Here is a 27,862-nt window from a genome sequence, read left to right on the forward strand (position 1 = left end):
ACAAGTGTTTCTCTAGAACACCTGGTCATATTTTACTGATGAATATCCTTGGGATGAAACCACTGATCTGCAGTCTGAGAGCTGAGAACTGAAGCAGCTTTTCCAGACATCATGTCTGGTGGCAGCCGGCATCGCGAGTATTAAATAAAAACAAGTCGGCTCACTCCTCTGGTGCTAATGGCCTTTTATCGGCCCATCATCATAACAGTTCATGCGTTTCCACGGTTGGGAACGCACGGAAACACCCATCTGAAAAATGTGAGGCGGCTCCACCTGTAACAAACACTTAGGCAGCCGTCAGAAAAGTGTTAAACACGCAGCATTGTTTTTAGCTGCTGCCGCCTGCAGCTGCCGTGATGGGAAACACCGGCACGTGTGCGCGCGCACCCAAAAACGTGAGGCCCCGTTGGAAATGCCACATTTATTTAGAAAAACACATAGAGGGATTTATTTCTGTGCAAGTATTCAAACACTATACAAAGCAGTTTGTTTAATATTAACGCGATATAATTCGTGCTGATCCCGGAATACAACAAAAGATTTAACAAAACCTTTTTTTTTTTTTTTAAAGTGTCACTCCATCTTACAGCCAAGAAAATACATTCAAATCTTTTACACAACTGAGTTTGATTCTTAAACACAAAGAAATGAAAGAAGAAACTTCACGTCGCTGCATCATCTCTGCACTTTAACACGCACTCAGCACAAACATCATAAAGTTCAGGTCTCACTGGCAATCGACTAATTAGATGCACAAAACATTTACACTCCTTTTCCTGCAGGTTTCCCACCTCGAAGCTTAAGCGAGTGAATTTGGACCATCTGTTATCTACAGCAACCACATCTAAAAAAAGCAATCGTGCGGTAAAAATGTACCTCTTGATCTCACGTCTCCCTGGTTACCGCAGGGAGATTCAAAACATTGGTCTTGATTAGAGTTCCGTCTCTTTTTCTTCTTCTTCACTTGTTTCTAAATAATATTCATCATCCGTTGTTGTCTCTGAACTGTTGTCTGAAAACTCCTCAAACGTGCCCAGTCTGGAGACGCGTCCCCTGGCAGGTAAATGTCCTCTAGAGGGGCCGTCCATCGGCGAGACTGGAAAGATGGGAGAAGACAGGCTGGGAGGTTTGGACATCTGCCGGGACACCGGTGACAGAGGAGGCGTGGGAGGAGGGGTCGGAGGACCCCCTGCGTCCCAGGTGAAGTGCGAGACGCTGATGTTTGGGCCCACAAAGTGGCCTGGCTTTGCCATCAAGGTCTCTCCAGAGTTCCAACTGGAAAAACACTTGGTCAGCGAGCGAGGGAGAGATCTTGACCTTATTTTGGACGGGCCGTTAGCGCAGTACATTTGAAAACCCTTGCTCACCCTGGCCCAGTCTGGGGCCAGCAGGTCCAGGTCCTGGTGCTTGCCTGCATATGTCAATGCAGATTCACAAAGGTTGCCCACACTCATGACTCTGGAGCCAGTGGAAATGCGACCAGGTCCTGAAGGTCGACTGGAGAGAATGGAACTAACAGAGTAGGACCTTCCCGGCTCAATGCCGTACTTCAGGTCAGCACAGGACGAGTATTCAGGTTCTAGTGAGGGACTCGAACTCAGAGGACCCGTGGATGCCCGACCTCTCCTCAAACCCGCTAAGCTGAATCCCTCTCCGGGCTCACAAGGGGAGGCAGGTTCTCTGCGTCGGGGCAGTTTTGGGCTGTAGAAGACATCGTCCGTAATGTCGGACGATGGAATTGAGGAGACTGGAGAAAGTGATGGAAATGGGGAAAACGGACTTCTGGGGCTGGGGGTGGACTTCCCAGCGGGGGATACCGGCCCTCGACCTGGACCGGCATCACTGCAAGAGAGGAAGTAGTCAAAGTGATGTGTTGTCGGATTGTGTGGCTGGTTTACGCACATTTGCTCGATAGGAGAGCTTTCCTTGGGAGATGATTTGCCAGACCAGCTGCAAACCCCGCCCCAAGCCTTTGTGCTTTCAGAGGGTGGAGTGAGAGTGGACCTGGGTGGTGTCCATCTACTAATGTCCTCTGCTTCCTTCTCCTTGGACGGGAGCTCTTGCTCTTGAGTCGCTACACTCTTGGGACTGTCAGTAGCATCAACACTGACGCTGCCGGCCTCGCTGGAGCCACTAACAGAAGGGGTCTGGGAGGTTCGCCTCCACTTCCAGGGGAAGGACAGATCATCCTCAGACCGCCTGGTGCTAAAGGTTTTTTTGAGCCTGTTGACCATTTGGTCCATTTTGTTATTAGTCTTGTTGGACCTATCTGAGTCTGACCTTGACAAGTTGGCGTTTGGAGTACTCGTGCTCCTCTTCAGTGCAAAGCGGCCTCTCTTTTGGATTTGTTCATTGCTGGTCTCCATTGAAAAAAACCTACTTTTACCCAGTAAACCTTCTCTAGAGCCTTTCTTTGAGTTTTCATCCTCTGGAGTCTGGGGTCCTGTCAAACTGTTGCCATTGGAGTCTTGATCCGGAAGATCTTCAGCTCTGTTGCTCCGGCCCAACGCTGGCCTTGGACTCAAATGCGACTCTTGAGAAACTGGAGGATTTGCAGGATGTCCCACAGGGTTCAGCGGGATCTTTGGAGATGTAGATACATCTGTCTTAGGTTTAATGCTGTAAACCAGCGTCTCAGTTATGAGTGCTGATAGGGAACCGTGACTCTGTGGGATGACTTGAACCCTGCTGTTGACTGGTAGTATCTGTCCATTCTGGTGATCTTGGTATTTATTTCCGTTGTGGTTCTTGTTATCTTGGTCCTTGCCTGAAGCCCCCCATCGGTCACTAGTGCTAGCTTTGGTCTGAAAAGGCGAAGGCTGAGGCTGTGGGGGGCCGATGGGGGATTGAACAGGCTTGGCCACAGGAAAGGCTGAGCGGCCTGTTGGGTCAGTAGGCGTGGACAGACGTCCATAATTGTTGGGTTGTAAGGGTTGTTGGGTCAGTAGCAATCGAGGGGTTGGGACCTTAACTTCTTTCTGTGCTGTCCTTGTGGACATTAGAGCTGTGTATGGTGGAGAAGTGTATCGATGCTTATAAGACAATTCAGGAGGCAGGGAGAGCGAACCAGAGGAGCCCAAGTGAGCCGTGCCGGACTCCAACGACAGAGTCCTCTCGTGTCTACTTGTTGTTAAGGTGTGTCTCCCCTGGTTGGACGCCGTACAATCGCTGGGAGTTAGTTCAAATGTCTCTTTCCGTCTAGAGGCTAAATCAGCGGAATCAGACGACAGGGAGCGATACTTTCCTGGCTTTCCCACCAGTATGCTGGAGATCTTTGGCGTTCGGGAACAAACAGGAGAAGCATTTGCACTTGGATTACTTGATCTTAGCAAGTTGAAGATGCTCGGAGCTTTAGGGCTCACCGAGGGTCTGGAAGGAGGAGTGTCCGCCGGGGATTTGGCCTGCTCGGCCTTTCCAGTTCTGTCTTTCTGAGACTGTTGAACGTCCACGGAGTCCTCCCACGTGACCCGTCTGGCTTTCTTACCCTCTGCCCGAGCATTCTTGTTTTTAGAGTCTTTTTCTAGGCTGCTTGACAAAGTTCTTCCTTCATTTGGGCTCATAGATCCAGAGTAGCTGGGGCTGGAGATGATCGGCGTTGCCGGGGGCGTCAATAGAGAACTGGTGATTGTGGTGGGAGTAGATGGGAGCGCGGGGGCCACCGAGGGAGAGAGCGGAGATGTGCTGCAGGCGGTGGCGGGTCCACAACGGTTGTGTGGAGGTGTTGTGGAAGCTGTGGGTACAGGACTATAGCTTGTTTTAGGGTAAGCGCTGACGGTGGGGATGAGAGTAGACACCGGTTTAGGGTGAAAAGGGATGGAGGCGTAGCTCCTTTCAAAGCCGAGAGGCGAGGTGTTGAATGGTCTGGACAACTTGGGGGTTTGAAGAAACGCGCCACCGTTGGAAGAAGCTTGAATGTTGTGTGATGGGACCGAAGCAGTATCGGATGTTACGGGGAGACTCGAGGAAGCTTCTCTGGTGTTGGTCGAAACGGAGGCCGATGGTTTGGTAAATGTTTGAGGGACGGTGTGGTGAGAACTGGCTTGAGAATATTTAGGGTACCTCCAGGAGATGGGGTCACAGCTTGTGGCGGTCAGCAAAGGAGGCTGTAATTCGCTTGCATTTGCTGCTGAATGACCATTATTGATGTAAATCTTGGTAAAACCTTTACTTGTTGTCTGTTCTGCAGCTCTGCTAATTTTAGAACCTGGTGAAACACCAGGCAAGCTATGAGACTTTAATGCTTCTTTGACGTTTGAACTGGTTTCAAATTGCTGTTTGAAAGCCAATTCTGATTTATGGTGAGTTGACGCCTCGTTTTTTGTTTGTGTAAGGTTGCGAGTTCCACCCTGTGTCTTCATACAACTTTCCAGAGCTGGTGTGGTGTGATTTATGGCTCTATTATTGTGGACTGGATCACCAAGCCAACTGGTGTCGGTCCGACTCGGAGAGGCAAAGTCACTTTGAACTTTACGAGGTGAAGCCAAGAGGGTGTTGTTATTAAAAGCATCAGTGGCCGTTAGCGGGGCACCGCAGTCCTGAGAAACTTGCTTCCACCAGGAAGTGGACGTAAGGGTGGTCCTTCTCGGGACAGGGTGAATAAGGGGATAATGGTCACGTGCAACGTGTCTGGGCGAGGAGTCGGCAGAGATGTTAGCTTGAGCCTGTTGCGTAAAGGGGGTGCCTCTGATTGTGGGCGAGGCTGAAAGCAAGTGCGTCCTAGAGGATGGAGGGGAGCAGACGGGCCCGTTTTCATCTGTCCTGTAAGAAATGGATGGACCCTCTTGGTGTGCTTGTCCGTTATGATCAGGTGTCCTCTGAGACAGTAGGTTTTTCTCAGACAGGGTGGGGGCTGCATTTATAGTGTTCCTGTCATTACAATTTGATCTTCTTAGAGACAAAAGCAAACTGCTGCTTGTTGGTTTCAAGCTCAGAGGTGGCCCTCCCTGGAGACCAGTTTGTGGCGTTGCTCTCCGATCAGGTGGCTCAAGGGAGAGAGGAGATAAAGGGTTCGTGGCAGCTGCCTCTCTTTTCTCCATTCTTGCTGAGTTTACATCCAAAGACGCCGTCTGAGTCATTTTCCTCCTGCTTTCATAATCCACAGTTGTCGTACATCCCACAGTGTTTTGCCTGGTGCTTGAAAACGGCGTCCTCACCTGACCTCGAGTCCCGGCTGACGGCGGCTGACCACTGTTGGTCCCATCGTGCGCCTCCGAAATGCCGTTTTCCTCAGATCTTTTGAAGCGTCTCTGTCGGCCACTCCGGTGCGGGGCAAGAACGGTGACCACCGTGGACGACAGCATGGCTGTACTGGGATCAGCGGAGCACCCGAGGGGTCCCTGTCTGTCCACAGACGTAGTTCCAGTTCTTAATTGTGGCCCAGCTGGAATCATGCGCAGTTCTTCACGCTCCCGCGGGCTGACGCCCCCTCTGCAAACGAGTCCATTTACATCTTTCTTCTCAGCTGGTGGACGATCACTGGCAGCGCTGGTTACTGCTTCTGTGTGTCCGTTAACCTGGTAAAGGTAGATGAGTCATATATTATGATTACAATCCAAACCCCCAAGCTGATGCGTTGCCTCATCATAGTTGTCGTGCTGTTACAACAATGTGCCGTAGGTGTCATTCTTTTTCTATTGTTATTAAATTCAACTGTGTCATATTAGCTGAAAAGCTTTTGCGCACCAGTGGCAACAATCAGACTGCTTGACTGTGAGACCAGGAGTTAGCTTCTGTTCCCATGCTGGAGCTATTTAAGAGATTCAAGCCTTGACAAACAGGTTATTTTGAATAGACAAAATACACACACGCGCACAAACGCGCACGTGGAAGCGCGTCAGTCTCAATCTTGAGTCAATCTCAAGTGATTTTGAGCGGAAAAACGTGACATTTGAGACTGTTTTCAGAGATTCGATTCCTACCTGACAGAGGACGCCGTCTGTGTCGGCACGAGATGTTACAGTCGAACTGGCGGGAGAAGAAAATCACCCAGTTAGTGGATCAGAACCAGATTTCCTGGCCAGGTATTGTCAAACACAAAAAAAAACCCTGTTACGTTAAAGCTGAGCTCCCTCACGTTACAGAAAACAACTAATATTTCATGGTGACAGCAGGACAGAAACATTGTCCTCCAGCTGCCTGCAGAGGCTCCAGCTGAGGTCTACAGAGGACAGTTCTATATTTATGAGGTCCTCCCAGGTGAAGGTGAACGGAGGTGGGCAGAAATCCATGAGCAAACCCACAGCTCGAGCTGAACACTTCGGACACATTACAAGTGTAATAAAGGATGTTCGGGGTGGATGTATCGCCTACATCCCCGCAAAGGCAGTAAAAATAGAGCATTGAGCTTTAAATCTTGGACTGATGGGACTTTGCTGGTTCTTTCCGGGTGTTTTGCATGCGGTGGTGTGAGATCACAGCAAGGATCAGCCAGGGAAGACTATGACACCATTATCTGAATACACAAGGAAACGCTTATGTAAGTTTACAGTGTGGACTGTAAACGCTCATAAAACTCTTCCTGCCCAGGTAAAAGGCCGACACGCAACATAAACGTTTTTTCTGTACAACATCTGAGTAACGTGTCTCGGGAATGTGGGTGAGCAGGACGATCGGCATTCCTCTCTGTCCCAGACGGTGTCTCTGGTTCCCATTACAAATTGTCTTCACCACATAAGGACTGGTCCCGCCTGGTGTGAATGTGGCAGAATAGGGGCAAACACGCACACGGCTACGTGCACGGCAAGTAAGGCTCCGATCCTTCACTGAACAACCTGGATTTCCCCGATGGAAACAAGATTCTTATCTTCCAGGCCTGGAAGTGTTAGTCTTAGTAATATTAACGTCCGCCTGAGGCTAAAGGGTCAGATAATGGATGGACTTCCTTGTTTATTACAGAAGGTCCAGCAGGCTCGAGCTGACATGGCTCAGAGGTTACTGATTGACAAACGCGGGAGGCTTGTGACTTCAGACAATGATCCATCCAGACACATCAGTCGCACCTTTACAAACAGCTCCTGGGAGGTTAACTGTGCTGGAAAGTCAGCTGAGTTTTACATCCGTTCTACTGACATTAGCAACCTTTTAAACACTTAAGGTTGCTCCATCACCAAAGGCTTTAGTGGCTCAGTAGAATAACAGGTTATTGACACAAGTGTGATGGTGTTGAAACAGAAACTGATGTTGCTGATGCGCCCACTGTTTACCTGTTTAAACACGGATCCTTGAGATTGCAGCCGAGTCTGAAGAAGAGGGAGGACGTGAACCTGGATCTGACCGGCTGAGCAGGAAGCTGTGACTGGCTGCAGCAGGCCGCCTCCGGTTGTCTCAGCGGCGGTGCTGCTAACAGGCCTGCTGCAACACATGCAGGATGAGCGCCCGAGGAGTCCCGGTGTTGGAAAGAGTTCACCTTTACCTTTGTGTGTGTCTTCCCGTCTGATGGCAGAAGGATGCCACGGATGTCCGTTCGGGATTTGACTGAAGTGACGATTCTCCCGCAGGAAGTTTCCACCGAGTCTTTCATCGTGGCGTTCTCTTCAAGATAAAAGAAGCGCAAATGAGTTACAGGAAACAGGAAAGCACGTCTCGTCTTTTATAACAGCGAGACACCTCGGAGGCTGAACTAAGATCCTGGAACTTAATATTCCAGTAACGGAAATCCTCAGCTGGGAGAGACAACTTCCTGTGACCCCGACTGAAGAACAACAAACGCTCAGCGAATATGCACATTCCAACATCTCGGAGAACAAAGACACTCACAAAGTGATCATAGCCGAGTCATTAACACAAAAGATGGAGCCATTCATCGGTCCGTCCTCTCAATCGTATGTTTCTATCTAGTTAAAGTTAAAGTTGAATTGAAGCCCAAGCAGCCGTGTCCTCCTGCTCCTCTTATCAGCGCAGCAATGAGCCGATCAGCTGCCGTTATGTAACGATTTGACTGAGCTCACTCCACTTTCTCTTACAACCACAGATAACACCCCCACACAGAGTCACCAACGTGAACTGGCACCAACGCTGCACGCACTGCTGAAGCATCTCAATAGGAATGAGCACGTCAACTTCTAACAACACACACACACACACACACACACACACACACACACACACACACACACACACACACACACACAGCCTGGTGTGAAAGGAGCTGGGTCAGAGCAGCGGAATTTTGTTCGGATTCGTGTGAACTGGTAGCAGTGGCTGGTTATGAGGGCTGGGCGGACTGGGACGGATGGTTTGGTGCGTCTGTGAGCTGCGTGGCTACGCTGGGGAGGAAGGTCGGAACGCTCAGGAAGACTGTAGCTGCAGTAAAACCTGGAGGTGGGAGGGTGGAGATGTGGAGCTCCTTCACTGGAAGGCTGCTGGGGCTCTACATCCAGTGGCGTAAACCTGGAGGTCAACACCGTAGGAGCGGATGAGAGCCGAGTTTGTTACGAAGGACTCAATAATATGAGATTTTCAGGCTTTAAATAACAATCAGCCTAACGAACGGTTTCCACAAACCCCCGTTATGGTGAATAGCTGCGCCCCAGAAGCACCTCGGTGCTCCGCTGCATCGCTACTGCGCTTCCGTGGCGCCTCAATCCGCGTTGATTAGATCGCACCGAAACCCGAAACACACACGACACCAGGTCAATTTTAAAACTCGGCATAACCTCGACTCTGGACTCTGGACTCTGGACTCATTGTTGTTTTAGTCGCATCCAGGTTCCGAGGAAAGATGACGGAGGAGAAACTGATAAGTAAAGGCTTTTATATGACACCACACCTTCTATAAGGTGAGGTGAGATTCAGAGTGCTGCTGTGCTGCTGCTGCTACTACTGCTGCTACTACTGCTGCAGCTGCTGCTGCTACTACTGCTACTGCTGCTGCTCCTACTGCTGCTGTGCAGCTGCTGCTGCTGCTACTACTGCTGCTGCTACTACCGCTGCTGCTACTACTACTGCTGCAGCTGCTACTACTGCTCCTACTGCTGCAGCTGTGCAGCTGCTGCTGCTACTACTGCTGCTGCTGTGCTGTGCAGCAGCTGCTGCTACTACTGCTACTACTGCTGCTACTACTGCTCCTACTGCTGCTGCTGTGCAGCTGCTGCTGCTGCAGCTGTTGCTACTACCGCTACTGCTCCTACTGCTGCTGCTGCTACTACCGCTGCTGCTACTGCTGCTGCTGCTACTACTGCTGCAGCTGTGCAGCTGCTGCTGCTACTGCTCCTACTGCTGCTGCAGCTGCTGCTACTACTGCTGCTGCTGCTACTGCTGCTGCTGTGCTGTGCAGCTGCTGCTGCTACTGCTCCTACTGCTGCTGCTGCTACTAGTGCAGCTGTGCTGCTGCTACTGCTACTACTGCTGCTGCTACTGCTGCAGCTGCTACTACTGCTGCTGCTACTACTGCTGCTGCTACTACTGCTGCTGCTAATACTACTGCTGCTACTACTGCTGCTGCTACTACTGCTGCTGCTGCTACTCCTGCTGCTGCTACTACTGCTGCTACTACTGTTGCTACTACTACTGCTGCAGCTGCTGCTGCTACTACTGCTGCTGCTACTGCTGCTGCTACTGTTGCTGCTACTACTGCTGCAGCTGCTGCTGCTACTACTGCTGCTGCTACTACTGCTACTACTGCTGCTGTTACTACTGCTGCTGCTGCTACTACTGCTGCAGCCAATGCTACTACTACTGCTCCTACTGCTGCAGATGCTGCTGCTACTACTACTACTACTGCTACTACTACTACAGCTGTGCTGTGCAGCTGCTGCTGCTACTACTGCTCCTACAGCTGCAGCTGCTTCTGCTACTACTACTACAGCTGTGCTGCTGCTACTGCTGCTGCTGCTGCTGCTACTACTACTACAGCTGTGCTGTGCAGCTGCTGCTGTGCTGTGCAGCTGCTGCTGCTCTGTGCAGACGCTTAAAGTGTAAACTGTGGCTGACAAACGCCTCATGCTGGTCCTTTGACTGACGTCCCCTGGAATTCATGTTTCTGAGCCGGAGAGATTATTAATTATTATAATTAATTATTTCTGTCTCCTGATACAGTAAAGCTAAGCCCTGCCAGATCTTTTACCCGCGGAGTGTTTGAGTGCACATCGTTGTGAACGCGTATGTTTACATATTTGGGGGTTACGTCACCAGTAGTAGGAATCTTGGTTATTTCGAACCTCCGAGCATTTGTGAAATTCCAAACAAGTGTGACATTCAGCGAAGTTCGGAACAAACAGAACAGCCCATTTAGAAAGACTGAGTCGGTGTGGCTGTTACGTCCGAATAAGCGTTCTTTGATAGATTAAGGTTTTAACTTTATATTCGAAAGATCGATCCCAGCCTGGCGGGAGCGGAAGAACCTGCGAACCCTCGTGCGTGTCAGCGAGCACACAGGCGCTGATCTGCCCGTGTGCTTGTGTTGACAGTTCCAATGGTTTTTGTTCTGCGTAGCGTGTGGAATCCAGGCATGTCGGCGTGTTCTTGACTTGAGGTCAGCCCTGTTGTGGGTGTGTGCTGCCTGCATCAGCCAACGAGAAATTACATAAGTACCAAGGTTCTGCCTGAACGTGTGGGTGTGTGTTCAGCACTGACACACACATATGCACCGTTCCAGCTATGAAATGCTTTACACCCGAACCCTTTTTGGCAGGCCAACTCTGGGAGACGGTAATGACTTTGCAATGACAGCACGCGTGGAAACAAATGGTTGCCGGGACAAAGTGAGGCTTGTTTGAGTCTGCAGCCACACCTTCCCCTCCTGTTAGACCTACAGGAGAGCTGCTAATCCCACAGCCTATAGATGGTTTACAATAGATGGGTTTGGTGGGTCCTGCAGGTGGATGCCCCACACACACACACGCACACACACACACACACACACACACACACACAGAGCAGCTGTTATTCATAGTAATCTGCATGTAGGAGCTCGTCAACACATGATGAAGTCCTCCTCCATCTGCTTTATGTGTGTTATATAAGAAATGATGAGACCAAATCAAAGTCATAAACGACTGTGGTCCAACCAGACCTGACCATGCAAACAGCCTCACGTGGAGCATGATTTTATTTAATAAGAAGGGTGTGTTTTTTTAAAATTACAAATCCGACCACTAAAGTCGACGCAAATACCTCCAAACCTAATTTAATAAATCCGACCAGAGGGTCCCAATGAATCCGGTTCCAAGTTCGGAAACGACTCAAGTGTTTCCCCGTTTGCGGACATTTCTGAGGTTTATTCGGGAGAATTGTAAAGTAAATCGCCTCTATCCTGAATTTAAAGTGCGTGGCGACATCGAACGCGCCCGCGGAAGCCCCCGTACACAGGAGAAAGTGCGTGTGGAAGGGTTGGGACCTACCTCTCCGTCCGCGCCGCTGCGTCTGAGCCGTCTGGAGGCGGACGCGGCTCTCCTGCCGCGACTCCTCCGAGCGCTCCCGCCTCACTTGTTGACATCCTATTTTAACCGGTCCAGTCAGCTTTCTCTCTCCAGAACGGGAGGAAGAAGCATGTAAAAAATGCTCGCGAACCGGAAAAGTGTGTGTTCGGAGCGGTCATGGCACCGCTGGAGTGTGTCCACGGGGAAAGTTCAACGCCTCCACCTGCGTGAGGAGGTGAGCGGAGCGGACATCGCGCTCCGGGCTGCGTCCCATTCCTGAGCAGGTCCATCCTCGGTCATCCCCTTCTTAGGAAGCTCGGCAGCGCCGTCCGCCTCCGCGCTGAGCGGGGGAGGGGTGGTAAAATGATTCAAGCAGGGGGCAGAAATGAAACTGGAAGTTCCTGAAGTTGGAATAATTTCCCCAACAGGAATAAAGTTTTAAATGACAACGGCGACACCCTTAATTTTTATTTTCTGAATCAGAAATATTTAATATGGACCTGCTCCTCTTGGGTCTGGCCCAAAGGTCCAGTTGAGAATGTGAGGGTGGTCCTGAGGTGGTCCGTGGTGGGTTCTGATCTGTGTCCACCTGTAGATGTCTTCACCTGTGAAATGTTCCCGCTGGCTGTGGGTCCAGCCCATCATCAACAGCTGGCCAGATGTTCTTCACACCCTATTCTGTGTTCTTGCTTCTGCAAGAACCCAAGGTTCTGATCATTTCTCACGGTTCCGATCATTTCATCATCCACTTGCTGAACTGTTCTCATTAACAGACATTTTGACCCGGTTTCAGGTCACCGTATTCAAGACTCGTGGTTAGATGGGAGCTCCGGACCCTGAGGGCTGAGATTCTTTTACAACTGGAGAAATGTTTGCAACGCTAACAATGCACTGATCTTCCCTGGGGGGTCCAGAGCTGCACCCCCACTCCTGTAAACTACAATGGGAGTGTTGTGGTTCCATGCTTTTTAGACTATAAAACACAACAATCCCCTGAATGCTGCTACTAACATGAGCAAGTGTTGCGCCTCTTCCTCCTCTTCCTCACACACCCTTCACGTCTGCCAGTGTCACGTCTGCCACGTCTGTTTGTACAGGAAGAACCCCCCCCCCCCCCCCCCTTGTTGCACCATCTTATCTTCTGCCCCAGACGAGGGAAATTCCTAACAAGTGTTATTGGTGAAAACATTAATGAAATGTAAGAAGAAAACAAACCATAACAGATAGAAACCACAAGATCGTCCACTTCTGAGATGAGCTGGTTTATATCACTGCTTCAGAAATACAACAACATCAACACCAACAACAACAACACCAACAACAACACCAACAGGTATCCAGGTTACTACTACGACTGTTACTACTACTAATGTTGCTGCTGCTACTACTACTGCTACTACTGTTACTACTACTGTTACTACTACTGTTACTACTACTACTGCTAATACTACTACTGCTGCTACTACTACTGCTATTACTAATGCTACTTCTACTACAGCTACGGTTACTACTACTGTTACTACTACTACGACTGTTACTACTACTAATGTTGCTGCTGCTGCTACTACTGTTACTACTATTACGATTGCTACCACTACTACTGCGACTACTACTACGGCTGCTACTACTACTACTACTGCGACTACTACTACTGCTGTTACTACTACTGTTACTACTACTACTGCTAATACTACTACTGCTGCTACTACTGCTGTTGCTACTACTACTGCTACTAATATTAATGTTACTACTACTACTGCTAATACTACTACTGCTGCTACTACTGCTGTTGCTACTACTACTGCTACTAATATTAATGTTACTACTACTACTGCTATTACTAATGCTACTTCTACTACAGCTACGGTTACTACTACTGTTACTACTACTACGACTGTTACTACTACTAATGTTGCTGCTGCTGCTGCTACTGTTACTACTATTACTATTGCTACCACTACTACTGCGACTACTACTACGGCTGCTACTACTACTACTACTGCGACTACTACTACTGCTGCTACTACTACTGTTACTACTACTACTGCTACTACTACTACTGCTGCTACTACTACTGCTATTACTGATGCTACTACTACTACTACGGCTACTGTTACTACTACTACTACTGCTACTACTACTACTGGAACTACTACTACTGTGACTACTACTACTGTTACTAATACTACTGCTACTGTTACTACTATTGTTGCTACTACTACTGCTACTACTATTACTAATGCTACTACTACTACTGCTACTGTTACTACTGCTGTTACTATTACTACTGCTACTGTTACTACTACTGCTGCTACTACTGCTACTGTTACTACTACTGCTGCTACTACTACTACTGTTACTACTACTGTTACTACTACTACTGCTACTGTTACTACTACTGCTGCTACTACTGCTACTGTTACTACTACTGTTACTACTACTGCTGCTACTACTACTACTGTTACTACTACTACTGCTACTGTTACTACTACTGCTGCTACTACTGCTACTGTTACTACTACTGTTACTACTACTGCTGCTACTACTACTACTGTTACTACTACTACTACTACTGTTACTACTACTGCTGCTACTACTACTACTGTTACTACTACTACTTCTACTGTTACTACTACTGCTGCTACTACTGCTACTGTTACTACTACTGCTGCTACTACTACTGTTACTACTACAGTACAACTGCTGCTAATGATAATGACGATGTACTGCGGAGCTGTGGCCACCAGGGGTCAATGTTTCATTTCAACAGGCCGTTTGCTGACTGAGCAACATATCAACGCCAGTGTAGTTATTTTGCAGTAAAAGTATTATTAGATTGTATTTATTATGCGTCGGTTATTGTAATATCACCATTTATAACAAACGTTTATAACGTATTCTGATGCAAATGAAGTAAATATTAGAATGGATAATATCGGATAATGATAAAATCCCCAATCCGATTTGAGCGCTTATTTTTTGGACATTTGCTTTGTGCATCAAATCCGTTGTGCGTTAAATTGAATCCCACCCACGGAAAGAGGATGAACGCGACATCAAATCTGCGTGAATAAAATCCAGGACTCTGGAAGGCGCCCGTCATCCTCCTCCCACTGAAGGTGCAGGAAGGAGCTCCTGGACCAGAGCTTTGACTCCACAACGCTGGAGTGCCATCAGCAGCGCGGTCAGAAAACTCTGGCATCGGGTTGGTTTTCTCTGGATGCTCCAACCTCTTGGAAAGCGTCACGCAATTCGTTTGACTCCCGCAGCAGCCCGGCGGAACAAGGAGGGACGCGTTTGGGATAATGATGGTTCGCCTTAAACGCGCTTTTACGCGGAGCTCCAGCTGAGGTTTCATCTAAAGTCTGACTGGCTTCTGACAGCGTGATGGATACAAACCCACTTGCATTATTAAAACTTTCGCTTCTCTGGATTTTAGGTGAGTAACTATTCTTTTTTTTAATAGTCAGAAGGGCTGAAACATTCCACCATGGAAACGATGGATTCCTTGTTGTTAGGGTGAGACATTTCACAGCCTTCAATCACCGTGCTGCTTTGTAAGTCTAATTAACTTTCCTCTGACGTCCACTGGGTTCCAAATTATTGTTAGGGAGAAGCGCACGCATTGACTGTGCTGCTCACCCTCATGCCCCAGTAGACAGAGCTGACCTACATCACCAGGGCCCAGAGTGGATTTTCTAGATCAGCTTGGAAGGATGAACTGATGTGTTGGCTGAAACACACCCACGTGTGCTGTCACGATTTACACGTTTTGGTTGCCGCAGGATTTGTCCTGCATATTTTATCCTATAAATGGCGGAAGTGATGCTGGATATTAGGAGGAATTCTGACGGTTCCAGTGAGGGCAGAGCAGCTTGACTGCTGCGCCTCGGTGATTACGAACAGCTCAGCGGCGCCTTCACAGCTGACAGGAGGATGAAATAAACTCAGGAGCCAGTTGATGTCACATTCTGGTTTTTAAGCTCAGTGATCTGAGCAAAATTGACAACATTTACTCAGGTCTTTTCTGAAGCTGCAACTGCATCTGCGCCGTGCAGACAGCTGCGGCCCTGCGTTGGAACCCTGAGGAGGGTTCATCCTATTTAACTCACCATTCCATCCTATATGTGCGTGTATGCAGTCTGATTCGCGCTGAACTCTCCCTTGAGGCTCTCCAAAGGGCAAATGGTGTCATTTTAGCTGCTGAGGTTCCCAGGCTGCACAGCGGTTTCCTGTGATAACTCTTAACTCTTTTAAAAGTGGTTCCCATCAAGATGGCGGGGGAAGGCAGATACAGGAACATCTTTGACGGTGCACTGCCTCCATCGGCTCACGTGCGCATCCGCTCAAGCCAATAAAGACCTCTTCACGCCTTCACAGGGAGAGAAACACCACCGGCGCCTTCTGGGCCGCGGAGTCCAACCGCCTGTTTTCAGATATCAGCGGTCGTGGTGGGGTCGGTTTTAAATGGACTGGGCTCATCTCATTGCCCTTATATACGGAGCTCGTTATAGAGGGTGGTGTTAATCACTCACACATTCCAGGTTCTAAATCGAAATCTTTAAGAAACGAGGAATCTGGACACCGAGACGCCGGATCAGCATCGACCAATCAGCAGCCTGTCTGCTCAGCCTGCACCGTCACGTCCTGGCGTTCTCTGTGCCTCAATACGCGAGCGGTTATTTCAGTTGTCAGCTGTTTAACAATGGAAATGCAAATGGAGAGTGCTGTTCGCTAGTGCTGGAGATTAAAAATTCATCTCTCTGTTTTCACGTGCACACGGGACGAAGGGTTCCTCGCCGTCTTCAGTGAGAAACACACAGATAACACACGCCGGGCAGGCAGCGGTGATAAACGTCAGGCCAATTAGCCGCTTGGGGAGAGCTTGTCTGGGTCTCCTGGGGTTTGGGTCACATCCCGTCACTGTTTGATTGGACTGAGGTGCCAGGTTAAAGCCTGGACGTCCTTGCTCCGGTGACTGGGGGCTGCTTTAAACCGATGCACAGATTGAGGTTTACACACGCAGATGCTGGACAGCTGCGTCCTCTAGCCTCACAGCAGCCTCAGGACGTGGTTCTGTCATCCGTGGCCATCTGAAACCCGGTAGACATCTGTTATCTGATCAAGTGTTTCACGTTATTCCGTTCGCACGACCACAGTTTAATCTGATAACAGTCAGAAATCCACCAAATTGAATCTTTACAGTCATGTGGAGTGTTTCTGTTTGCATAGGTGACAGGACAGTGTCACACTCACAGCCAGAACACGGTAAAAACACATTTCTATCATGATAACTGGTGACAGGGTGGATTAGTGATGAGTTAAGCCATAATTACCAGCAGGTGGATGGATTAATCCTGACCCAATGAGACAACCTTCGCAGCTTTGAGTGAATTCTGGCTTCACAGACGCATGAAATGATTCTGGACTGTCCTCCCTGGGGTCCACCTGCCGTCCCGCCAGTGGTGAAGCGATGAAATCTGTTGTGAATCTCTTCTGTCATTGAGCCGGTCTCTTCTGAACCGGTAGTTTGGGTGAAAACAACTCCAGTTTTTCCTTAGTGGCGCTGTTATAGTTTGTTACAGACATGTTTGATATGCAGCTTCAGAGCATTTTCAGTCTTTCATCTTCCCATCAAATATTCATCTGCCAGCAGGGGCCTGAACTTTGCCTCAGCACATCACAGTCAGCCGCTCAGGTCCTGCTCTTTCTGGTCTACCACCGTATAATCTATCAGTGAATACCACATCTATGATCTTGTTATAAGAATTCACAATAACATGGTTACAAAAACAGGTAAATAAGCCGTTTCCAGATTCCTGAAGTCCTGTGATGCCCTGGAAAACCGTGAAGTCCTGTGCTGAAGGAGAAACCAGCCATTCAGAGAGATTCTGACCTCCCACAGGAGAACGGGACCAGACGGAGCCACATGCTCCCTGACTGCCTCTTTATAATATTGGGGAGAGGAAGCAGCGTTGCCCTCAAATGGCATCAGCCATTAAATGTGGATCATGAGTGTCACCTTCTCTCTGACTGTGACCCTGATGTGTTTCCACATTCTGTCTTCATCATTTAATCAGTATCGTTATTGAGAAGCTCGGTGGAGGACAGAGGTGGGGGGTGGGGGGGTCTTTTCTCCTGCTGGGACTCCATGAACGTGTGTTTCTCATGAACAGACGGGGACACGATCAAGTGTGAGTTGGTAGAAGGAGGCAGGAAGTTCAGGCCCAGAGCTGAGCCAGAAGGAAAGTCCTTGTGAAAGCATTTATTTATTCATCTCTTTATTTCCTGTATTCGACGTTCCAGGTGAGCTCGTTTCAGCCGACAGGACACAGACCGGCGGTTTTTGCTTCTCTTTCCTTTTCTTAATGACTGAAAAATGGCTGACGCTTGACAAAGTTTGCTTTCCTCGTTTGCTTTCCTCGTTTGCTCTCCCCGCTGGCGGCTGGAGCTGCAGGCCTACTTACGCTCTCATGCATAGACGAGTCAAAACAAACATGAAAAATAAACCAGATACTTCTATTTCGGCGTTGACGCTCTGTGCGGCGGCGCTCTGTCAAACCAGCCCCAGATTGGCTCCGTGGGGGCCTGTTCTGCTCGGGCTGGGCTGTAATTTTCCTCTCCAAGCAGCAAATGGACCACGTTTACGTGGCGGCGCCGCCACAAAAACCTCTCCCCGCGTTTGGCGTCGACGGACGACACGGCGATAAACAGCAGCTCCGCTCTCGCCGCACCTGCTGCGTCCTCTGGCACGCTCCAACGGTACCAGGTGAAAGACCTCCGTGTCATGGCCCGCTCGCACCAAGCTGGCCGCTGCACACACGCACGCGTCTGCGGCCCACCTCATCTTCCCCCTTCCTGCTTTTGTTTGCCAAGTACCCAGAGTTCCTGTCTGCTTTGCACATCTTTGTCAGACTGAAGGCTCCTCTTCCTCTGCCTCTGCCGTGACCCCTGCACAACACTTCTCTGACTGGAGCCGCCGAACTTCCCTAAATCCAATATTTAACCGCCGGCGAGCTCACCTTCCTCCCCCCGGCGTGCTTCACAGTCTGTCGCAGTAAATTTGTAACGAGTTCTCCTGGGGAGAGATGAATAATAACCACCCAGCAGTCAATCACTTTGACCTTTCCTCAGCTAAAACGTAATAAAAAGCCATTTGACGATTCTGCCTGCTTGAAATAAATGCAAGCCCAGCCAGGTGCTAAAAAGAGGGTGAAGAAGGAAACAAAGTGGCGGAAATCTGGAGGAAAAACAACACGGATTGCGTAACCTTCTAATTAATCCTGTTAGATCAGCTGTCGACATTAAGATCCGTCCATATTTGATTAAATATCAGTGGAGACGGACGATCAGCTGACATCTGGCGTCTATCTCAGCTCCTGGGGCACAAACATCTCCAGAGTGGTTTCACGCCTGTGAATATTCTTGTTCGGGGGCGCCAGAACGTGAAGTTTTGTTCTAATAAAAAGTCGCGGCAGCGTGTGCTGATAGAAAGAGTGCATCGGCCCTGAGGGTGCACAGCTATTACCATCCTGAAGGCTTTTATTATTTTTATTATTAGTCAACCCTGGAACGTATAAACGGGTTTGTGCAGGGGCCATAACTGCATTATGTCTGCTGTAATAATCAAGTGGACCTTCAGACACTGGCCAGAAGAGCTCAGAGGCAGTAAAACTCTGCTGAGATCAATACCCGCCTGGATGTTAGTGTCAGACCTTCAGGGGGCTTCGCTTCATCACCACAGAGAGGAAAAGTGGGGCTCTTCTTCACCGCCTCAAAGATGGGCCGCAGCACAGCAGCCTCCTCGAGGTTCTTTCCTCAGACACGGTTCTGACAGCGGGCCTCTGCTGCAAGCTCAGCGCGGTTCCTGGGAGAGTTGTGAAGGACAGATGAGGCCTCTGTCGAGGGATGACCTTCAGAACAGGCTGGTTGACCTTCAAACTGCTTTGTCTAGCAGAAATCACTGTCCTGTCCTCGTGATGAAGATGCCATTATTGTCCTCATGGTGAGGACACCCTTATTCTCGTGATGATTCAGATTCAGATTCAGGTCCTTTATTGTCCCAGACGGGGACATTTACAGTGCAACAACAGCAGGAGCACGCAGAGAAAAATAAGATAAAATCGAATAGAATAGAATCTGGAATATACTGTACAAAGAGGATGTATATCTACAATAATCCAGGTAAATGGATACTCAGCCCTTGTGTACCTGTACATAGTACAGAGGCTGAATACAATATACATATCAGAATATATAATATTCAGATTGTGTTAGCGGGCGTTATGTTTATTGTGCAGTCTGACAGCAGCCGGCAGGAAAGATCTGCGCTACCTCTCCTTCACACAGCGAGGGTGGAGCAGCTGCTCACTGAAGGAGCTGCCCAGTGCTGTCAGGGTGTCCTGTAGGGGGTGGGACGTGTTGTTCAACATGGATGACAGCTTAGCCATCATCCTCCTGTTTCCCACCACCTCCACTGAGTCCAGGGGACATCCCAGGACAGAGCTGGCCCTCCTCACCAGTCTGTCCATCCTCTTCCTGTCCCTGTCCGTGATGCTACTGGACCAGCAGAGCAGGAACAGTCTGCTGTTGCCCTTCTTGACCAGGGCGTCTGTGTTGTGTCCAGTCCAGGTTATTGTTCAGGTGAGCACCCAGGTACTTATAGGACTCCACCACGTCAACATCAGTTCCCAGGATGTTCACTGGTGCAGGCGGGGGGTTGTTACGCCATGATGATGATGATGATGGTGGTCATGATGATGATGGTGGTCATGATGATGATGGTGATGATGATGGTGGTCATGATGATGATGGTGGTCATGATGATGATGGTGATGATGATGATGATGATGGTGGTCATGATGATGATGATGATGATGGTGGTCATGATGATGATGGTGATGATGGTGGAGGTGATGAAGATGGTGATGATGATGAGGGTGGTCATGATGATGATGGTGATGATGATGATGATGGTGGTGGTGATGATGATGATGGTGGTGGTGGTGATGATGATGATGATGGTGGTGATGAAGATGGTGGTGGTGATGATGGTGGTGGTGGTGATGGTGGTGGTGATGATGATGGTGATGATGGTGGAGGTGATGAAGATGGTGACGATGATGATGATGATGATGATGATGATGATGATCATCATCATCATCTGGGGGAGACAGACCTGGATCAGGACATGTGGACCAACACGTGCAGCACCTCTGTGTTGGACAGCACCTCTGTATGGGACAGGGACAGCACCTCTGTGTGGGACAGTACCTCTGTGTTGGACAGCACCTCTGTGTGGGACAGCACCTCTGTATAGGACAGGGACAACACCTCTGTGTGGGACAGTACCTCTGTGTTGGACAGGGACAGCACCTCTGTGTGGGACAGTACCTCTGTGTTGGACAGTACCTCTGTGTGGGACAGGGACAGCACCTCTGTGTGGGACAGGGACAGCACCTCTGTGTGGGACAGGGACAACACCTCTATGTGGGACAGGGACAGCCTGTCACGTTGGTCTCTGTCCTGCCGAAGCAGCAGCTGACAGCTGAGTTCCGCCTCTGCTGTTGAGCAACACACACTTTGGTTTAAGTGTCTCGAGCCCAGAATAGTCCAATTTGTCCTGAATAATAAACAGCTTGAATATTTTATGCACTGTGGACGGTTGACTCGACATTTCTAGTTCCTTGATTCCAAACTGTATTAATTATTAACTGTCACGTATTTAATGATTCAGCACATGAAAGGTGTCTCTGAAGACGCTCCGTAATGACTGCTGGCAGTGCCGGAAATATCGGAATTTCATTGAGCAACGTATCATTTAATCCATGGCGTGAGTGCGTCCTTAATGCCAAGGGACCGGGGCAAATGTTACGTGATGAATGATGTCGTTGCATGCACAAAGTCTTAAATGGCACATTCATAATGCATGAAGCAGCACATTAGTGACCTTCAAAGGATGCGCCTCGCTGCAGCGTCCCGTTAGATCTCGTCGTTCCTGCTTCTTATCCCGGACACATTGGACACTTCTGACTGTTGCAAATGATACTGAACAAGCTAGAAATGTTCCTTTGCCCACATCATTGGACCCAGTAATGCACCGTGATGGTTTTGTGTGTGTGTGTGTGTGAGAGAGAGAGAGCCCAGCTTTTGGAGCTCTGTGAACCATAAAAACAATCATGGAACCTTTTGGTTGCTGATTACTCCTCATTCCAAAGGTTTTGGTAAAATTAGCCACCAAATGAATCTTAATTTCCTCTTAAATGTGAAAAACATTCCCCCAAACTTCCTTTAAATCTTCTTATTCATTATCTGGAATTAAAGGCAGTTCTCAAAATGGCTATTTGGATTTGGAATCTAAGCTTTTAAATCCACAGGGTTCGAACTGGCAACTTGTCACCCAGCAAGATGAGAGCGGACGCTCTCTCTCTCTCTGTGTCTCTGTGTCTCTCTCTCTTTGTGTCTCTGTCCACGGTTCCTAGGGTGGATTTATATTTGGACCACATGTTTGCTAATCAGAATCCTGCAGTTCAATGGTGGCTAGAAGACACTTTCATCAGTTTTTTCCCCATGTGTGTTTATTAATAACCTCAAAGAGCCTTTTTTGATCAACAGCACACGAAGAATAATTTCCCATTTTAACGGGAGAGCGACACAAGCCTGAGATCTCTCCCCTCTGTACATCACCTTTAATAAAGCCACGTCTGATTTCATGTGGACAGCAGATGGAAGCAGTCTACATTTACAGATTAAGCCTTTAATGTCAAGCAGCACAGCTTGATGCAAAGATGTTTACTCCCTTGACTGGACATTAACTTGAAAACAGTCAGAATCCCAACACACACCCCGAAACATCCTCAGACACCAAAACAGGGAAACGTCTATATTTAGTGCGTAAACCTTGGAACTATCTTTGTCCCACAGGCCATCAAAGTGTGTCTCTGCTTTCTGGCACTTCAAAGGGAGAGACGCCTTCCTGCAGCGCAGCGCGTTGGGATGAAAGACAGCCTGTTGCAGGAACAATGAGCTGCTGCTGCTGCTGTAGCTGCTGCTGCTACTGTAGCTGCTGCTGCTGCTGTAGCTGCTGCTGCTGTAGCTGCTGCTGTAGCTGCTGCTGTAGCTGCTGCTGTAGCTGCTGCTGCTACTGTAGCTGCTGCTGTTGCTGTAGCTGCTGCTGCTGTAGCTGCTGCTGTAGCTGCTGCTGTAGCTGCTGCTGTAGCTGCTGCTGCTGTAGCTGCTGCTGCTGTAGCTGCTGCTGCTGTAGCTGTAGCTGCTGCTGTAGCTGCTGCTGCTGCTGCTGTAGCTGCTGCTGTAGCTGCTGTAGCTGCTGCTGTAGCTGCTGCTGCTGTAGCTGCTGCTGTAGCTGCTGCTGTAGCTGCTGCTGTAGCTGCTGCTGTAGCTGCTGCTGCTGTAGCTGCTGTAGCTGCTGCTGTAGCTGCTGCTGCTGTAGCTGCTGCTGTAGCTGCTGCTGTAGCTGCTGCTGCTGTAGCTGCTGCTGCTGCTGTAGCTGCTGCTGCTGATGTAGCTGCTGCTGCTGTAGCTGCTGCTGTAGCTGCTGCTGCTGTAGCTGCTGCTGTAGATGCTGCTGCTGTAGCTGCTGCTGCTGTAGCTGCTGCTGCTGCTGTAGCTGCTGCTGTAGCTGCTGCTGCTGTAGCTGCTGCTGTAGCTGCTGCTGCTGTAGCTGCTGCTGTAGTTGCTGCTGTAGCTGCTGCTGTAGCTGTAGCTGCTGCTGTAGCTGCTGCTGTAGCTGCTGCTCTGCAATTGACCCAGGTCCAACAAACCGCTGCACTCGAAAAAATTTATGGACATTTACATAATACAGCAGACAACAGCTGTGCACATGTGGCTCCATCAATGACGTTTCAGCAGAAGAGAAAAGTTTTAGTTTTGAAATATTTCATGTTTTCTAATCATTTTTTCTGTTGTCGTTGATGTGCTCATTTACAAAAATGTCTTGTTGTCTTTCTCCACAGTTGATGCATCAGTGATGAACAGTTTATCAGGTAAACCATCCATCCATCATCCATCCATCCATCCATCCATCCATCCATCCATCCATCCATCCATCCATCCATCCATCCATCCATCCATCCATCCATCCATCCAACCATCCATCCATCCCTCCATCCATTCCATCCACCATCCATCATCCATCCAACCATCCATCCATCCATCCATCATCCATCCATCAGCCATCATCCATCCATCCATCCATCCATCCATCCATCCAACCATCCATCCATCCATCCATCCCATCCATCCATCCAACCATCCATCCATCCATCCATCATCCATCCATCATCCATCCATCCATCCATCCATCCATCCATCCAACCATCCATCCATCCATCCATCATCCATCCATCATCCATCCATCCATCCATCCATCCATCCATCCATCCATCCAACCATCCATCCATCCATCATCCATCCATCATCCATCCATCATCCATCCATCCATCCATCCAACCATCCATCCATCCATCATCCATCCATCCATCCATCCATCCATCCATCCATCCATCATCCATCCATCATCCATCCATCCATCCATCCATCCATCCAACCATCCATCCATCCATCCATCCATCCATCCAACCATCCATCCATCCATCCATCCATCCATCCATCCATCCATCCATCATCCTCCATCATCCATCATCCACCATCCATCCATCCATCCATCCATCCATCCTCCTCCATCCATCCACCATCCATCCATCCATCATCCATCCATCCATCCATCATCCATCCATCCATCCATCCATCCATCATCCATCCATCCTCCATCATCCACATCCATCCATCCATCCATCCATCCATCCATCCATCCATCAATCCATCCATCATCCACCATCCATCATCCATTCCATCCTCCATCCATCATCCCATCCATCCATCCATCCATCCATCCATCCATCCAATCCATCTCATCCATCCATCCATCCATCCTCCATCAATCCTCCATCCATCCATCATCCATCAATCCATCCATCCATCCATCCATCTATCCATCCTCATCCTCTCCATCCATCATCCATCCCTCCATCCATCCATACCATCCCTCCACTCCATCCTCCATCCCCATCCATCCATCCATCCATCCATCCATCCATCCATCATCCATCAATCCATCCATCCATCCATCCATCCATCCATCCATCCATCCATCCCGCCATCCATCCATCCATCCATCCATCCATCCATCCATCCATCCATCCATCCATCCATCCATCCATCCATCCATCCATCCATCCATCTCCTGAACTCTGAAGCTCCAGCTGGTTGTCCTCTGCTCTCTTCCAGCCAATGACAGCTTCAGCCTGGAGCCCACGGCCCCATGGAGACCCTGCAATGAGTCCCGCCTGCAGTGGGAGGTGGAGGTCTGCGGCGAGGACTTCAAGAAGGAAATGGACCACATCAAGCTGCAGTACTGGTGTAACCTGACGCACTTCATTAGGTATGTTCACAGTCTTGTGATTAAACATGAGGGGACAAATATTCATGTCTAAATATTTTACAAAACATTTGTGATTAGGTTTTAAATCTTGGGTAGATGTGAGTGGGAATGATAACTGGTCACATTTGAAGGAAAAGATATTTGGAGTCAAAACAGTGATGCTTTTATTTGGAAAACAAAGCAGTCTTCCTTATTCGTAACATATTTTTAAACTCAGCACCTTTATTTTAGCACTTCCTGTTTAAAAATTAAAAAAAAAAAACCCAGCTTTTTTATTACTCCGTAGAGACAAACCAGCAAATGCCCAGAGGCAAAACTTCTGCATCCTGTACAAATTTAGACACACACACACACACACACACACACACACACACACACACACACACACACACACACACACACACACACACACACACATTTACTGTCATCTGGTAGATAATTAAGATTCACTCCTGCTGAATATTTATATCCTCAAGGTTTCAGATTAAGAACAACGGTCCCTGATCGCAGCCAATACTGTGCTCATTTCCATCCAACTGTTCAGAAGCGTGTTCATAAATTCAGTGTTTTAGCCCATCGTATGAGCAATTTCTTCGTTTAAAAGAGGAATCAGCGGGCAAGTCCTGTTGTTTTCCTTTCTTTCTGAAGGCTGTATGTTAGTGACGTCATCGCGCTGTAAAGCATTCCGCTGTCAGAAAGCGTTATCTATGTCCGCCTCCTGCAGTGAGCTGGATTTGTGTGAATTATGGGAGAGCAGCTGGAGGTTTGGACCATCTGGGCTCCGACCACACGTCCTGATTTCACCTCATTCCTTCCGCTCAACTTTGGCCTCTCTTCTGCTTTTGGAAGGGCAGCAGAAAAGAAAGGGAGGGTCTGTTTCTTGCACAATTTTAGATGCAATTCATTTATCCAATATTCCAGAGAAGCCGCAGGTTTATTTGTAACTCTTCCATTAGAATATGGGTGTGTGTAGCCACCCAGCTATATGGTTTCTATACGAACTGATTGGTTGTGTTCACAGACACACAGGTTTCCATAACGGCTCACCTGGACGTTCATATTTGTGTCACACAAGCATAATAAGATGAAACCTGTCAGTCATTTGGTAAATTCTATTTAGAATTTGCTTTGTTGATGCTGGCAATAGAGAGGAAGTGGAAATGAATCCAAATCAACTTAAATCCCATCACACACACACACACCACACGACCGGAGGCCAGTATAGTGTTAATTGACTGGTTGTTTGGTGTGGATCTAATAATGCTCATTCCTCATCCCAGAGGTGTCAGCAGCAATTCAGAGACAGAAACAGAGCAAGGTTAACGTGTATTTTATATTTTCAAGTCAAGGTTATAGGCTCTGGTTCTCATAACGTCTCGTCTTATTTTGACTGAATTCCTGTCACACTCTCCTTCCATCCATCCATCTTTTACAACTTTTACCACATCCAGAAACCATAATTCACTCATTACGGTTAGCGATGGGTGACGGGTGGTCTTGATTCCAGTCCATTGGTCCAGCATAATACTATATAAAATGCAAGGATTCAGACAGGAAGTGTGGGGAGCGCATGAAGCGTTGCTCCGCTCCCGGTTCTGTACATTAGAATGATAATAGATCCTGAACATGTATATGAGTGAGGGAGGAATGAGGGATTAGAGTTGGCTGAATTGATTCTTTAAAGCCTGAAGCTGCCTGACTGGCTTTAACGCTCTGTTGAAAGAGATGAGAGTGAAGTGAAAGCCCGTCACCATTCGCGGTGATGGATTACATTCCAGACCTCCTGCCAAGACTAATTCTCAACAAAGGCAATTAAAAGGTTATTTCTTCCCTTCAAAGAACAAGACGCTGACATCAAGCGTTTTGCTTAAAGCCTTTCAATCTTGCCCGACTCTAAATGTCGCGTATAACGCACGTCCCCTGCAGGTTCTCCCCTGACCCGTGTCTTTCTGTCCCCAGTGAGTACTACCGCTTCACTCAGTGCACAGAGGTAAAGTCCAAAATGGTGCACTGCTACTGGCCCAACCCGCTGGTGGAGAGCTACATCATCCGCATACACAAGCACTTTTTCTCCAACTGCACCAACAGGCAGGTGGTGTACGTGGACCCCCCCGACAAGACGCTCACCGTCCTCATCCTCGTCCCGGTTTTCCTCACTTTGGCCATGATCGCCCTTGTGGTCTGGTGCAGCAAGAGGAGTGACATCCTGGCCTGAAAACGGAGGACCGAGGTCAACGTTAAACATCTGGACCAAACGTCTGAGTACTCGGGTGATAATTTACTCATACACTATACTGGCTTGTGCAGTAAAATATGTGACCGGGACCAGAATTGAGACTGGAAACAGGAACTGGAGCTCTGTTTAATCTCCAGACACAGACTCCCCGACAGCACTTGACCCCCCTCCCCCCTCCCCATACATTTAAAATGTTCTTTCTGCTCAGAGCTGCACGAGCTGCATCCTGTTGTTCCCACTGCTTATGATTCAGTAAGGAAAGCCCAGAGTGTCGCAATATGGCACAAGAAGACTGAATCCATATCCTAACTGTTGAAACCGTGTCCAGAACACAGAGGTTTTGGGTCCCTTGAGTTCATCAATGCTAATGGATCATTGTATTGTTGCTGGTTGCCAAAGTAGCCACCAGGCATGATAGGAAGTGCCTGAATACTGGTGGGAAAGACACTCCCAGCGGTACAGAAATGAGTCAGATGTGGGCTCCGGCCGGCTAGAAGAAGGCCAAGATACGTAGCGGTTTATGTGTTTGGGGACTGGATTTTCCTGTGGGACTTTTATAATCATGTAACTTATCGAATACTGTTGAATATGATATACTGTCGTTGTTGACCGGGGGGGTCGAGCCCCCACGAGACCTCATTCTGTACAGTTTCTGTATGTTCACTGTTTGTGCTGTCTACTGTATATGAACCCTCACTGTGGTGATACTCACAATATACTGTATTTTTTTTTGGAGGGGGGGCGTTGAATGCAAATGTTTGAATGCAAATTCTTTACTTTGTTGTCATGTTCTGACGTGCAAACAAAACA

The 27,862-nt window shown here is 48.6% G+C and overlaps 2 protein-coding genes across 5 annotated transcripts; one reads left to right on the plus strand and one right to left on the minus strand.

Moving 5' to 3' along the window:
- Positions 1–406: 406 nt before the first annotated feature.
- Positions 407–11,645, minus strand: LOC105416975 (mucin-17). 4 transcript variants are annotated; one of them, XM_011607744.2, is made up of 5 exons: positions 11,340–11,645; positions 7,412–7,530; positions 7,203–7,347; positions 5,919–5,964; positions 407–5,513 (listed from the first exon to the last, which is right to left on the minus strand). In XM_011607744.2, the coding sequence occupies exons 1-5, from the start codon at positions 11,432–11,434 to the stop codon at positions 933–935; spliced, it is 4,986 nt and encodes a 1,661-aa protein (XP_011606046.2). In that variant the 5' UTR covers positions 11,435–11,645; the 3' UTR covers positions 407–932. The 4 variants fall into 4 exon arrangements, with proteins under 4 accessions (XP_011606046.2, XP_011606045.2, XP_011606047.2 ...); XM_011607743.2 differs by having other exon boundaries at positions 7,203–7,350; XM_011607745.2 differs by lacking the exon at positions 11,340–11,645 and adding an exon at positions 7,756–8,052 and having other exon boundaries at positions 7,203–7,350.
- A 2,785-nt stretch (positions 11,646–14,430) lies between these two features.
- Positions 14,431–27,787, plus strand: LOC101073147 (receptor activity-modifying protein 3). The gene is made up of 4 exons (XM_029843046.1): positions 14,431–14,796; positions 23,330–23,359; positions 24,663–24,816; positions 26,776–27,787. Exons 1-4 carry the CDS (start codon positions 14,745–14,747, stop codon positions 27,029–27,031), a joined length of 492 nt encoding a protein of 163 aa, XP_029698906.1. The 5' UTR covers positions 14,431–14,744; the 3' UTR covers positions 27,032–27,787.
- The last annotated feature ends 75 nt before the right edge of the window (positions 27,788–27,862 follow it).

This window comes from Takifugu rubripes, chromosome 10 (assembly GCF_901000725.2).
Source record: "Takifugu rubripes chromosome 10, fTakRub1.2, whole genome shotgun sequence".
In the NCBI taxonomy this organism is placed as follows: domain Eukaryota; kingdom Metazoa; phylum Chordata; class Actinopteri; order Tetraodontiformes; family Tetraodontidae; genus Takifugu; species Takifugu rubripes.